This window comes from Euprymna scolopes, chromosome 44, assembly GCF_053919585.1.
Source record: "Euprymna scolopes isolate OS-2025 chromosome 44, ASM5391958v1, whole genome shotgun sequence".
Taxonomy (NCBI): Eukaryota; Metazoa; Mollusca; class Cephalopoda; order Sepiida; family Sepiolidae; genus Euprymna; species Euprymna scolopes.
In genome coordinates this window covers 6,845,227-6,859,558 of record NC_136525.1, presented here as the reverse complement: position 1 = coordinate 6,859,558, position 14,332 = coordinate 6,845,227, and the positions used below count along the sequence as shown (strand labels likewise).

Here is a 14,332-nt window from a genome sequence, read left to right as displayed (position 1 = left end):
TTTAGACGTAATCTACTACGCTAGTTTACTCTAATTTATTTTCTCTAATCATAAAATGTATATAGACATCTAATTTACATAAGAAAAACACGCTGCTCTCTCTCTCTCCCATCATTATATATTGCCAAAATCTTCCGACTCTCCGGTCAATGAGCATCCCTCTTGAAAAAGCCCGCATAAATTGGGCGAAACGTTGAGTATTCAGGCCCTTCCACCTCCATTCTATTTCAATAAAAAATATATATTATCTATTATATAAATCTCATCTACCTGTTTAAATGTATGTATGTTTGCCTAAAACTTTCGATAGACGTCGAAACCGGTATCGTTTTAAATCTCGAACTCTTGCACGACAAATATTGACAAATTGGGCAAAAAATTAATTCCTTCACCCTCAACGGGGTAGTTTTCTACAAGGAAGGGTTACTTAATTTGCCAATATTTTCAAAAGTTATCCACTCTTTTCGATTGATTTTAGCCTTAATTTAAACCTTCGCCACTCCGGTTTGGTGATAGGAGCAACGAGAAAGACGTCACATTTTTTTTCACCCTTTGGAGTACGGGTTTGAGCCTGCCTGCCTGCCACCTACCACTTTATTTATTTTTTTCTCAACACACAAATGGGCAACGACGCACCTAGGCAAGTGTATCATAATACATAATATCTGTTGAAAGACGTTTCGTCGGGGACGGCAAATCATCTATCACCATCTAGAAAATAGGAAGGTAATACAAAACTGAACTGTCTCAGGATATATACTGAAATGCCGCAGTTCTATTAAAAAAAAAAAAAATACTGAAGTAATCAAAAAATTTTAAAAAAAAAGAAAAAAATGGATTGATTAGAAGATTAATTGCAATTAAAAATTGCAAATTTATCCCCACAAAATGGCGTCCCTCATTTTTACTTGCTTAAATGAAAGAATGAGTTATCTCCCCTGATTTACGACACTTTCCACTTTTATCAATAGGAGGTGACAATGGTTAACGACACCAACTGACAACCCAGGTGTGTCCCAAGTTTGCATCCAGTTCCTTTCCCTAAGTACCCGATGTCTTTATAAAAAGAATTCTCATAAGAAAAATATCGGGGAAATCAATGCAAACAATAGAATCCCACAATACAATCATGGATGCTGGATCAAGAAAACACTATAAAAAGTTATTGTCGTCATCAAGTTCCGTTTATTTACAATCACGTAAGCTGATATTTGCGCCTGACGATGAATGCCCTGGAAAAGTCACTTTTGATTAATGCTTTAAAATATACAAACAGACTTAGCTGTTTTTCAGAATATTTTAAAAACTGTTAACTATTAATCAGAAGTGACATTTCCAGGGCATTCATTGTTAAACCCATTCACCATCTTCTAATCAATCATTTCTTTCTGATTTTTATTCGTTCTAGCATGATATAAGTACAAAGTGTTTTTTTTATTTTTTTAAATGCAGAGAAGGTATTGTGCTGAAAGAGCGTTTTACAGTAGATATTTTTTGGTAAAGTTCAAGTTCCGTCTGTGGTTGTTTACAAAGGATTTCTGCGAAGCCATTGGTTGTGCAATGAAGATTCCAAAAAAAGTTTCCTTATTTTAAAATGTTTTTTCCCAAATTGTATTTTTCTTTTTTTTTTTTTTTTAAATAAGCAAATGAGCTAAAAAAATTTAAAAAAAAAAAAAAAAAAAAAAGTTATTTTTAAAAATACAATTTGGGGAAAAAAAAAAAAAAAAAATGAAGAAATGAAAAAATGAAAGAGAAATTGAAAAGAAAAATTTTTTTAAATAAAAAATAAATGATTTAAAAAAAAAAATGAAAATGTGAAAAAAGAAATGTAAAAAAAAAAAAAATTTATTTTGCATTTAACAGTTTTACAGAATCCCTTTGTAAACACAGTAAGACTGAACTTCAAGATAACCAAAAATAGTTTACAAAAGTCTTTATTTGACTATAATATATATATATATATATATAATGGTTTTACAAGGATTTTTTCACATACACTAAAAAATATTATCTGCAAAATAGAATAAAAAAATTTCATTTTATTATTGGAAAAAGAAAAAAAAAAAAAAACTTGTAAAAAACTATTAAAAGGGCATTATTAGGGTCTTCGGCATGCGGCTAACTGCTTTGCAGAAATTTATTGTAGACAATCTCGAACAGAAAATGAAGTTCATTTTGATCGAGAGAAAGTTCCATCTGTGTTTGTTCACATTTTATGCCAGTTAACATTTGTGCTTGATAATGAATGCCCTGAAAATGTCACTTCTGATTAATATTTATCAGTTTGAAAATATGCAAACTAACTTGCCTGTTTTTTTTTTTTTTTTTTTTTTTTTTGTTGAGGGGCGCCAGATTTCAATCTTCCAAATTTCACTCCATCATAAAAACAATTTTCTACAGAAAGAGAAAAATTTTTTTTATGACGGAATGAAATTTGGCACACCAAAATGGTAGATTAAAATCTGGTGTAACAAAAGGATTACCCATTTTTTTTTTTTTTTTCCAGAATAGGTACTTGTATAGTTTAAATCAAGACATTAAAAAAAAAAAAATGAAAATATTGAATGTATCAATTTTGCACTGAAGTTTTCAAAAACTTCAGTTTTTTTTGTTTTTTTTACATACCGGAAAAACACATTTTTATGACAGCACATTAAAGGTAGTCATCTTTGAATTTTTTGAAAATGCCATGGGAAGATAACTCAGTTTAAAACGCTGACACTCCCATCTTTAATACTAGCTTTTCTTCCTTAGAATCGAACCTTTTGTTCGATATCATAAATTGTTTTTTTTTCGCTGTAAAAAAAAAAGGGGGGGGGCACGACATTCCAGCATGTCACTAGAGATACTTCATTCTTTCATTACTCCCCCCCCCCATTTTCTAGCCGGTGATTGGCATCCCTGATTAAACATCTTCCAACAAATATAATTTTTATTATTAATATTTTATATGAAAATAAATGGAACAATGTGAATGATTTTAATAATAATATATAGTAATATTTATTTCCTGTTAATGTAAAACAATCTTAAAATAAATTTTTTTTTTCTTTTTTTACAGAAAAGTATTATTCTTATGCCGAACTACTTAAAATAATACTAATAATATATTAACTAGCGGGACCTGTGGAAATTCCACAGTTTACTCATTCATATGTAATATATTGATGTCATCATTCTGTAGATGTTCAGTGTAAACGGAGACGCTCTGATATTAGTGTAGGTTTTTTTTTAAAACTGCAAAAGTGTTTAAGCAAGCACAACCGCTCGGTAAAACCCCGTCATAAAGTACGGTTAAATATGATATTTTTAATTTTTGCAGATTTCGTATATATTATTATAGAGTTCTATTGATTTTTAAATGTTATAAAGTTGCGATTTCAAAAAAAAAAAATAAATAAATAAAAAAAATATATATATATATATATATATCCATATAACTTGGATGCAGTAGCTTGAATTGAAACCAAAATAAAAACTAATATATTTATCTATCTATCTATCTATATATATATATATATATATATACAACTTGAGTTCCTTCAGCTGTAACCAAAACATGAAGAATTGTTGATAAATTTTAAAAAAAAAAAAAAAAAAATGATTTAAGTGCCATTTGGTTTCGACATAGTCGAAATCAAAACTTATGAAGAATTCTTGGTAAAATTATTTATGACAAAAAATAGAAGAACATAAGAATTAAATGACCCGGATGTAAGTGTGACAAACAAAAGAACACACACGCTATCGTATTAATATATAGATAATAATATACTAATAATACTACTACTACTAATAATAATACTAATACTACTACTACTACTAATAATAATAATACTAATACTACTAATAATAATACTAATACTACTAATAATAATAATACTAATGATACTAATAATACTACTACTACTAATGATACTAATAATACTAATACTACTAATGATACTACTACTACTACTAATGATACTAATAATACTAATACTACTACTACTAATAATAATAATACTAATAATAATACGTCTAAGAATTTGTTAAATTCCTTCAGTTAAAATATCTGTTGGAAGATGTTTCGTCGGAGACACCAAATCATCTATCACCATCTAGAAAACAGGGGAAGTAATGCAAGGTCTTGAGAAATATGCCGGAATGCCAGGCGTACTTGTCCAGAATAAGAACGAAAATCAAAAAACTGAATTTCAATCAACAGCAGTGGTTTCTACTTAACTGTCATGCAAAAATTAAGAGATTATAGTTAGCTAACATACTTAACTTCCGGTGTGGCTGTTACTGGAAGCAGTGACAAGGCAAATCAGCACTTCTACACTATCAGAATTAAATTTCGGAAATCGTAAAACTGAATTTCACATGAAAACAATGGTATCTACGCATTCCTCGTATTTTTAAGATGATTATATCTAAGAATTACGAAAATCAATAATGTAGAAAATTATTTATTAAAGAAAATAAAAAATAGAATTTGAAGAAAACTATCATATTTGCTTACGTAAGACACAGGAGAGCTTAAAAGGGAGATAATTTTCCGTTTCGATTTATTTTATAAAAACAAGATGGCCGCAATTTTTCACCTGCTAACATGATTAAAGTTGGTCTTTAATAATTTAGTAATATTCAGGTAATTTTGACTGCATAATGTGGAAGCTACCATTGTAAATTATTAGAATTGACAACAGAAAAAAAAAAAAAAAAAACATCAGTTTCGATTTAAACAAGATGGCTGCAATTTTTCACCTGCTAACATAATTAAAGTTGGTCTTTAATAATTCAGTAATATTCAGGTAATTTTGGCTGCATAATATGGAAGCTACCATTGTAAATTATTAGAATTGACAAAAGAAAAAAAAAACAAAAAAACATCAGTTTCGATTTAAACAAGATGGCTGCAATTTTTCACCTGCTAACATAATTAAAGTTGTTTGTTTAATAATTCAGTAATATTCAGGTAATATCGACTGCATAATTTGGAAGCTTCCATTGTAATTTATTAAAATTAACAAAAATAAATAAAATCAATAGAAACCATCTTGTTTTATTTAATAATCATTGAAAAGGTTTTTGGGGTCTTATTTTTTCTTAAGAAAAATTGAAATTTAAAAAATTTTGTAAATTATATGGAAAATAAATGGAACGCATTGGATACGTTTTTATTGTTTTTTTTTTTCATGAGATTTTAAATTTTGTTATTTTGATTTCAATAATTTTAATTTTGCTTTCATAAACATATTTATTATATAAATGAAAAAAACTTATTTTTAAAATTAAAAAAAAAAGTCTTACAATTTCATAAACATATTTCTCATAAAACTTCAAATTAAAACAAACTTATTTTTTTTAATTTTCTCATTAAAAGTTCAAATAAAAAATAATTGTGTTATTTTATATGTAGAATTAATAATTTGTTAATTTTTATTGTATACTTTTCAATCATGTCCTTTTCTTACATTTTATTTCAACAAATCGCTTCACAATAGAAATACTTAAGAACAATAGAAGCGAAGGAACTTGTCACCGCTTCCGGTAGCAGCCACACCAGAAGTTAGGAAGTATGCAAGTGGACAATAACCAAATTAGAATATCCAAATAGGCAGGGGAGACAACTGTAGTCAGTAATGTTAGATTTCATCTGAAAATAACGACAGTCAGTAGATCATGAAAGTACGTTTTATTTAATACTGTTGCAACAGAAGAGACGTTCCTGTCTCTACTCTTGTTATTTTCATGGCAAGTGCTCGACTGAACTCCAATTTATCGTTCACCCTTACCAAACTCTCACAAAGCACACTCGACTAGCTACAACTACTATAAACGATTTCCTCTACTCTCTAACTGTGCCTAAATCTAAGCATAGATTCCATGGACAAAGCTTCTTTCCCAGAACTGCTTGACTGTGGAACACGGTTCTGCTGGCCTGCTTCCCAGTGGAATACAACATGGTGGTCTTCAAATCCAGTGTAAACAAATTCTTGTTGAGCCGTCGCCATAAATAATCCAAATTCTACCCAATTTACACCATTAACGATTACTTTACTATCACCTTACATTCATTAGCCCTTGTCCTCGAATAGCCTTCGAGCCTTGATAAGTGGCGATTCCCTCACCCACCAAAAAAAGGTTACTGATTACGACATAGATAGCATTGCTTATTCATCGAAAGTCAAGGTGCTTATTAAAATTGGCACTTTTGGCGGCAATTAAAAGTAAAGAAAATACAGAAAAGTCTGTAAAATGTATGTACTCTCGCTACAGAACGAAGATGTAATATTCCAAAAATCACATAATTTGATCAAGTATGTTTTTAATAAAAAATAAAATCAAAATTAACAATTAAGTGAGTCGTAGTGTTTTCGTCGGCCATGATGAGATCCAATGAAATAAGGGGGAGACAATTCAAATCAAAGTGTCAAGATTAAAAGTCAGCCTTATGTATGTTCAATACAGTTTAGTAAAAAAAAAAAAAAAAAACTTGATCCATTTACATGATTTTTGGAATATGACATTTGTTCCATGACCGCTAACGTATATCATAGAGAATTTTAAAAAATAAAAAAAAAATAAAATTTTATTTTTAAATTTCCACCATAAGTGCCAATCCGAATAAGCACTAAATTTTTTACTGAAAATAACAATAATTGCAGAAAAAAAAAAAAGGTTCCCATGTAGCCGAGGTCTCCCTGATTCTACTTTACTTCTCTCAAGGCCCTATTCCAAATTCATAGCAGTGGGCCGACATCATGGGGCCTTTTTTTTTTTTTCCTACCAAAACGGTCATTAAACTGATATAAATTATTGTGCAAAAAAAAAAAAAAAAAAAAAAAAGAATTAAATTAGAACAAAAATCATTTTTCTTATTTCAAATTATTTAATCAAGTAAGAATTCCATTTTTTTAAAATTTTTTTATTCCATTACTGAATTGAAAAACTATTTTTTTTTACTTTTTCTGTATTTTCTTTACTCTTAATTGCTGCCAAATTCCATTTTGTCACTTTTGATTTCCGTTCTTATTTTAAAGAATCCCCAACCCCAAGAAAAGAACTTATTTTAAATTTCCACCATAAGTGCCAATCCGAATAAGCACTAAATATTTTACTAAAAATAATAAATGCAGAAAAAAAAAAAAGGTTCCCATGTAGCTGAGGTCTCCCTGATTCTACTTTACTTCTCTCTCTCTCTCACAAGGCCCTATTCCGAATTCATAGCAGTGGGCCGACATCATGGGCCTTTTTTTTTCCCCTACCCCAAGAAAAGGGCATGTAGTCGAAGAAGGCGATAACTGAGGTAGTTGTTGGCATAGATACAACTGTAATCTTAGCCAAAAAAGAGGTTTGCCCTAAATTTCTCCCTTCATATGAATTACAATTAGTGGAATTGGTTAAAATAAACATGTTGGAACAGATATATTGAGGGTATTGCCAAGGCTGCTGCAAAGAAGGTGGGCTCTCTCTACCATGCTAGAAAGTTACTTATGCCTGAGAGCACCCTGTACATCAACAAGGTCACTCATGTATAACGTATCATTGTCACATTTGCGCTGGTGCATCAGCTACTAGTCTCTCACTCTTAGACAGGGTTCAAAAGAGAGTTGCTAACTTAATACGTCCCGCACTGTCAGTTAGGCTTCAACCACTGTCTCATCGGAGAAATGTTGCATCTCTGCCTGTTTTACAAGTAATGGTAAGTGCTTTGACGAACTACAAGCACTTGTACCCCCTCAACATAAATATGCCCGAAAAACAGCAAAATCCCACCCCTACACGGTAGAAATCCTCAGATGTAAGAAAGCTTTCTACTCTAACAGTTTCTTCCCTAGGACTGCTAGACTTTGGAATTCTCTTCCGGGTTTCTACTTCCATGACTGTACTGACATACAGAAGTAGTACCCCTGCAAATTAATGTCCCGGATAGTAGCCCCCTACATCAAAGTGGCACTGTGTCTTGTTTAGAGTGAAAACGTAACTATATATTAAAAAAAAAAAAAAAAAAAGTTAAATAAATAAATAATGGACATACTTTCATGCAGAATATGGGTTGTGTTGACATAGCGTTATTTAGAAAGCCATTCTTAACATGGAAGAAATGGGAGATCTTTTTCACATCACTATTCTGTACTTTCTACTGAACAATTTAATAAGATACTGTATAAAAAAAACAAAAAAAAAAACAAAAAAAAAACACGGTTGATAAATTGCACAAGTACCAAAATAACAGGTCATAAAGATGAAGATGGTTGAAGAATCTGAGATTGGCATGGATACAAGTCTGAAATCTGTTGCATTATGGCTAAAAAGGGGTCTGCCCTAAACTGCTGCCGCCACATGAATTCCCACAAATAAGTCTCAAGAAGATATTTGCTCGCAGCACATTCTTTCTTATTCTTTTGTGTTGCCTCCTTCCACATCATCTCAACATGATCAAGTTTAGTTTTCTTCATTTTTCCTCCTCCTTCAGTCGAATTCTGCGGTGGTTCAATGAAATCTAACCTATTCTTCAAAGCCAAGTGCCTGTAGCCCTCCCCCAACTTATTAAAAGTCTTCCAACTATCAGAGACTACCGTGCTGCCGGGTAACACATATTTCTTGATAATCGGAAGGAGGGCCTCGGGGCTCAGGTTGGGAACGGGAACAAGAAAACCTTGTTCATCCTGAAGGTCATAACCTCCCAGCACCCACAATGGCCGCACCACCTTATTACTATTATTTCTGTTATATTTGCTGCGGTTGAATAGTATCTCACCGAGTTCAACTGTGTGCCCGGGGCCCCCAATTTGACGACGGTTTTTCTTGAAATATTTTCGACACACTTCTCTCAAGAAGTTCTTCCAGTCTGTTATGGTGCTGGGGGATGATATGCTGCATTCATGTTGAACAGTCAATTCGCTAGCCACTCCGTGTGACCACAAATAAATCAGTTTTAAGATTCGACCAATTTCCAAGTTTGATTGCGCAAATATCGTTCCCGTTTTTAACGAAACCCAAAGTCGACATTTTTTATTTGTGCATCGCCAGGAATATTTATCCTTGATTCTAGTCCGAGTTACAAGGATGCAAATATAATGGCATCTTTTGCACATTTGTTGATTCGCAATTAAATTGTTCGATTGGCAAAATTCGATCACTTTTTCAGGTGATTCAAGACATTTTGATAAAACAGTGAAATTCATTTTTTTTCTTTCTTATCCACCTTTTTTTTTTTTTTTTAAATGATTATTTCATGGATTCAGATTTAAAAAAAAAAAAAAAAAAAAATTGTGAAGGCTTCGTTTGTTTCAGGAAATCAGCTTCGGTAAAAATCAGGTTTTGATTGGTTCGTATTCTGTAGAAGTACCAAAAGAAAAAAAAAAAAAAAAAATTATTTCTCTAGAAAAAAAAGTAATCCCCCACCACCCACCCCTAAAGTTTAATCATACACTATGGTTAAATTAGAAACTGGATTATAAAAAATGTTTAAAAACTGTTACAAAACAGTAATTCTATAGTTTCCCCATTCAAAATATTTTATTTTCATAATAGAATTGTTAAAAAAAAAAATCTGATTTTTTTTTTTTTTACAACTGGATCTGAAATATAATTCTTTAAAATTGAAAATGCCTTAATGACGTCACAGCCGTCCGCCATTTTGGATGAGAAGCTACAAATTTACCCAAAAATACAAAGGTTTTTTTGTAATTACTCTTGTGGTAAAATAGTGGCTGTCCTATCTGAAATTGCAAACCCAGTGCGAAAATGGAAAAGAATCTAATATTTTCAGCCAAATAAAAATTTTAAAAATAAATAAAAAAATTAAAATTTGAATTAAAAAAAGTATTAAATTAAAAAAATAAGAAAAACAAATTTCAAAAAGTTAGAAGGAAAAAAAAAACAAAAAAACGTCTAAGTAAAAAAAAAAAAAACCCGTCTAAATAAGTAATAAAAAAAAAGAAAAAAAAAATTTTTCATTAGAAACCAATGTTCTCAGTTTTATGTCAATTTCAACCCCAAAACAATTTTATCTACTTAACTGTCGCAATTAATTACATAAAACATGTACTTTCACGATTTCACCTCCCAATGGTCGGCCAGATTTGTTTTCAACAACGTAATGTAAATATAAGGGAATTAACTCTGGGTTGCCAAAATATTTAAAGTCAAATTTTTCAGGAAAATTGGCCAAAAAAGGCTGAATGGAAAATTTCCTATATTAATGCTATATAAAATAAAAATGGCTATATTGAAGATGTTAACTCCCAAACATTTGTGTCTTTTGCTAAAACACATGTCATCTACTTAATTATGTTGCAATTAGTAAAATATCACTGCAGAAACATATACTAATCATGATTTTATGACCAGGGCTAGTACAACAGCATATTCTTTTCATTGGTTTTATTCTTGAGTATAATCAACCGAGAATCACATCACTCTACATGAAAACATAAGACATCAATGGGTATATACCAGAGAGTCAAAACAAGGAAAAAATATGCTGTTGTCTTAGTCCTATTTATGACACAATGGTTGGGTATATTTGTTTTGAACATGGAACATCAACACAAGAAAAGTAACTCAGGGTTGCCAGATTAGAAAAATAATGAAAGCCAATTTTTTCTGGGAAAAAGGGGGGAAAAAAAAAAAAAAAAAAAAAATCCAAATGGAAAATGTTCTTTATTAATCTAACCTAAATCTAATTAATCTAAAAGCTGTCTGTCAGTCTGTCTCCATATTTTCAAACTATCTCTTCCGAAACTAAAAATTGCAGATTGGCGTTAGGGGCATCAAATGATTGGATTTTTTTACGGACCGTTCTTTTAAGAGTCTTTTTAGCTGGTTAAAATTGGTTTAAGGGGGTCAAAATTGAAAAAAAAAAAAAAAATCGTTATACATTTTGTATATTCATCTTAGTTTTTTTTTTTTTTTTTTTAATCGGTTTATATGCATGTCACATTGGTACAGTGGTAACGACACAAGCTTTGATTCTAGCTGATGGCATTTAAATATTTCTTTTTTACTTTTGAATTCATGACTATAATAATATATACAAACTCTAGATAAATTAAAATATCATATTTAAGCGTATTTCATAGCTGTGCGAAACTTTATATTTGGGTTTTAGCCAGGGAAAATCTGTACAAAGTGTGAAAAAAAAAAAAAAAAAAAAAAAAAAAAAAATCGAATTTGCCAGGTGATGGCCAAACGACAGCATTACGAATATGCATGCATAATGTAATAGCTATTGGTTCATGTTTTAATTTTTAGCCTTGCAGCAAACATCTTCACAGCTCAAATATTAACATCAAGGAAAAAAGTATAACGTAAGCTAAACCTTTTAGTTTCTTTTTTTTTTTTTTTAAACTTTAAATCATTGGGATCAATCTATATATATAAAAGGCAAAACGGGCGTGCGCGTTTTTATATGCCCAAGAAAGGCTTTGTTTCGGGGGGGGGGTATCGGGGGGGGGGGTTACTATGTCTTAGAAGTGTTTATATATCCCCTAGATCATAATATGTACGATTTGCGAACGTGCATTGTGTCTAGATTTATTTACGTCGATTTTTACAAAATTCTTGCTATTTCAGCCAGTCTTGTGTTCGTTCAGCTTTTTTGTATAAAACCGAAACTAATTCAAAGCTAAGGCACTGTTCCCGGCAATCGCACTGGGGAACGTCCAGAAGCAATCAGCTTTGATCAATGTGAGGTCAAACTCTTTATATCAGACAATTGCTATTCAATCTGGATAATCCCCTTTTTATGGGGAGGTAGTCCCCCACCTCCCCAACATCTTGGGGAAACAACCAGCCAAAGTTGGGTAAACAAACCCAAAAGCTGCCCCGCAGTAAAAGTTAACTCCGCTACTTCTATTTGACCTCATTAAGGAGGTAACGTGTCAATTCTGTTTTTAATACTTAAATAAATTAAAACGTGTTTCAGTTACTCTTTCTTGCTGGCCGAGCGGGTTTTTTGCACACTTTCTTTTCCACCTTCGCCTCAAGGTTTCGGGTTCGATCCTAACGACTTACCAAAACTGTTTTTTTTTGTTTTTTTTTAAAAAAAAGCCCCCCCCCCCAACACAAACACCTGGGCAACGATTTTTTAAAAAGTTTTAACATTGTTTTTATATATATATATATATATATATATATAATATTTAAACAAGGTTGTTACTTTGCTTATTCTTTTGTTTTGATCCACCCCCACCCCCGCCCAACACACACACCTCTAAACACCTGGGCAACGCCGGGTACCCCCGCTAGTATTTTCATAAATCAGAGTCTATTTTCTGTAGGCTGTTTTTGAACCCAGTCAACGACGGGTACTTTTGCTAGTCTATTATATAAATCTCACCTGGCTATTTAAATATGTTTGTATGCATGTACACATGTCTGCCTAAAATTTTTGACAGACGCAACAAACAATGACAAATTTGGTACCATAATGAAGATTGGACTCTCGAGAAAAAAAATATCGAGAAATTAGCTAAAACGATTAATGCTAAGTGGGGGAACTGGCCGGTTTTCTGCAAGGAGGATCATAAAATGTCACGAAATTCTAACCTTATTTCTATGTAATTTTAATCATCTATATATATAAAAGCGAAAATGTATGTATGTATGTAAGCTTTTCCTCGATGTCCACAAAAGGCTTCTTTCAGAGAAGCGCTTGCTCGCTTCACAACTTCTTAAAACTTTTTATATCATCTATAAATTGTAATATCTCAGAGTTACCCACGGAGCTCGCCTGTCTATTTAATTTTATTGACTTTCAAACGTTAATTATTCGACATTTCCCCGCATCGGCACGCGTTACATTCAGTTTTCGGTATAAAAAAAAGCGAAACTCGACCCTAATCACAGGCCGAAAGCCAGTTGTCTCAAGAGAACTAAGTAACGTTTGTTCAATGTTGACTTCGTCATATCAGACTGTAGCTTTCATTTCGCTCCTCCTATATAAACAGGGAGCGGGTTTTTAAAAACAAACAAACCGATTTATTCAAAACTGTTCCGCACAAAATCGTAACTGCTGAATACCTATCGCCGTCACGTCAATCAAAAACGCTTTTCTAACACTTTACTATTTTCCAACTGCGCGTCGTGAAGGCTTCGGTTTTTTTCCACATTTTCGCGTTTTTTTCACATACCCCGAAAAACACCCGTGCAACACCGGGTACCCCTCACTAGTATATAATAAATACGAAATCTGCATAATCAAAATACATCATTTTATAACCGAGCAATGCCAGGCAGCCTGCTAGTTGTTGGTAATTTGTAGGCAAGTATCTTTACCAACCCACACCCCTCCAATTTTTTTTGGGGGGGTGGGGGTGATTACATGTTGAAAAAATAAAAAAAATTTTTTCAAAATTTAGAATGGGAGATTAGTTTTGTATACAAATTTAAACTAAAGACAAATTTTTTAGAAGTGCAAATACAATTTTTGAAAGCCACACTGAAATTTGGCTTCACAAACATCAATTTGGCAACCCTGAAGTAACTCATATAGGATGTTCCAAATGTCTTGGGCACATTTTCACATTGAATATCTCGAGAACTATTAAGTTCTTCAGAAAGTTTGCAATCTCGAGGTTTTCATGGAATGTTCAAAATTGTTCAATGTGAGCACCATTAGTCACATGGCACGCACCAAACTGATTATCCAATTCTTGCCAAACGTGTCCCAGCACTGCATTGTCAATGGTTGCAACAGTTTCTGTTATTTAGGCCTTCAGCTCATTTACGTTTCTTGGAATGCAAAGTACATAGACCAGTTTTTTCACAAATCCCCACACACAAAAAAAAAAAAAAAAGTCGCAGAGCGGGAGATCTGGACATGTGGGAGGCCAGGGTATGAGATTGTGATCATTTTACCCAGATCGTCCGATCCATCTGTCTGGTAGTGTTGTGTTCAGAAACCGTCTAACCCGGAGGCTCCAGCATGGTGGCGCCCCATCCTGTTGGAAAATAAAGTCATTGGACTCTTTCTCACTCAAGCAGATGTTAGGACTTGAAATATACCCAAGACTTTTTGGAACACCCTGTAGTTTAGAAATTTATTTTCATTCATAATCAATTTTCTACTTTATACTTGTTGGATATGTTATAATTTTGACATGGCAATTTTGTTTTAATTGAAATTCAGGGTTTGTATTACTGTACACATAGATTCGAAAAAGTTGTCAAAAAACAAATATAGAACAAATAAATGTTATGAAAGGCAAGATAAGTTACTTTTCTACCTAACTGGATATATTTTTTGTGTTTTTATTCAGTGTAACATGTTTATTCAGCTCGAAAAACATTCAGTGTTTACCGATGTATTGGAAAATTCAAAATGGCACCCGACTCT

General features: G+C 32.0%; 1 protein-coding gene across 1 annotated transcript; it reads right to left on the bottom strand.

Annotated features, from left to right (window-relative positions):
- Positions 1–8,225: 8,225 nt before the first annotated feature.
- Positions 8,226–9,176, bottom strand: LOC145268595 (uncharacterized). The gene has a single exon (XM_080124042.1). It carries the CDS (start codon positions 9,174–9,176, stop codon positions 8,226–8,228), a length of 951 nt encoding a protein of 316 aa, XP_079980168.1.
- Between the last annotated feature and the right edge of the window lie 5,156 nt (positions 9,177–14,332).

Bases quoted from the DNA above. Each gene is read 5' to 3' on its own strand.
- LOC145268595 (XM_080124042.1), bottom strand. From the start codon at position 9,176: ATGAATTTCACTGTTTTATCAAAATGTCTTGAATCACCTGAAAAAGTG.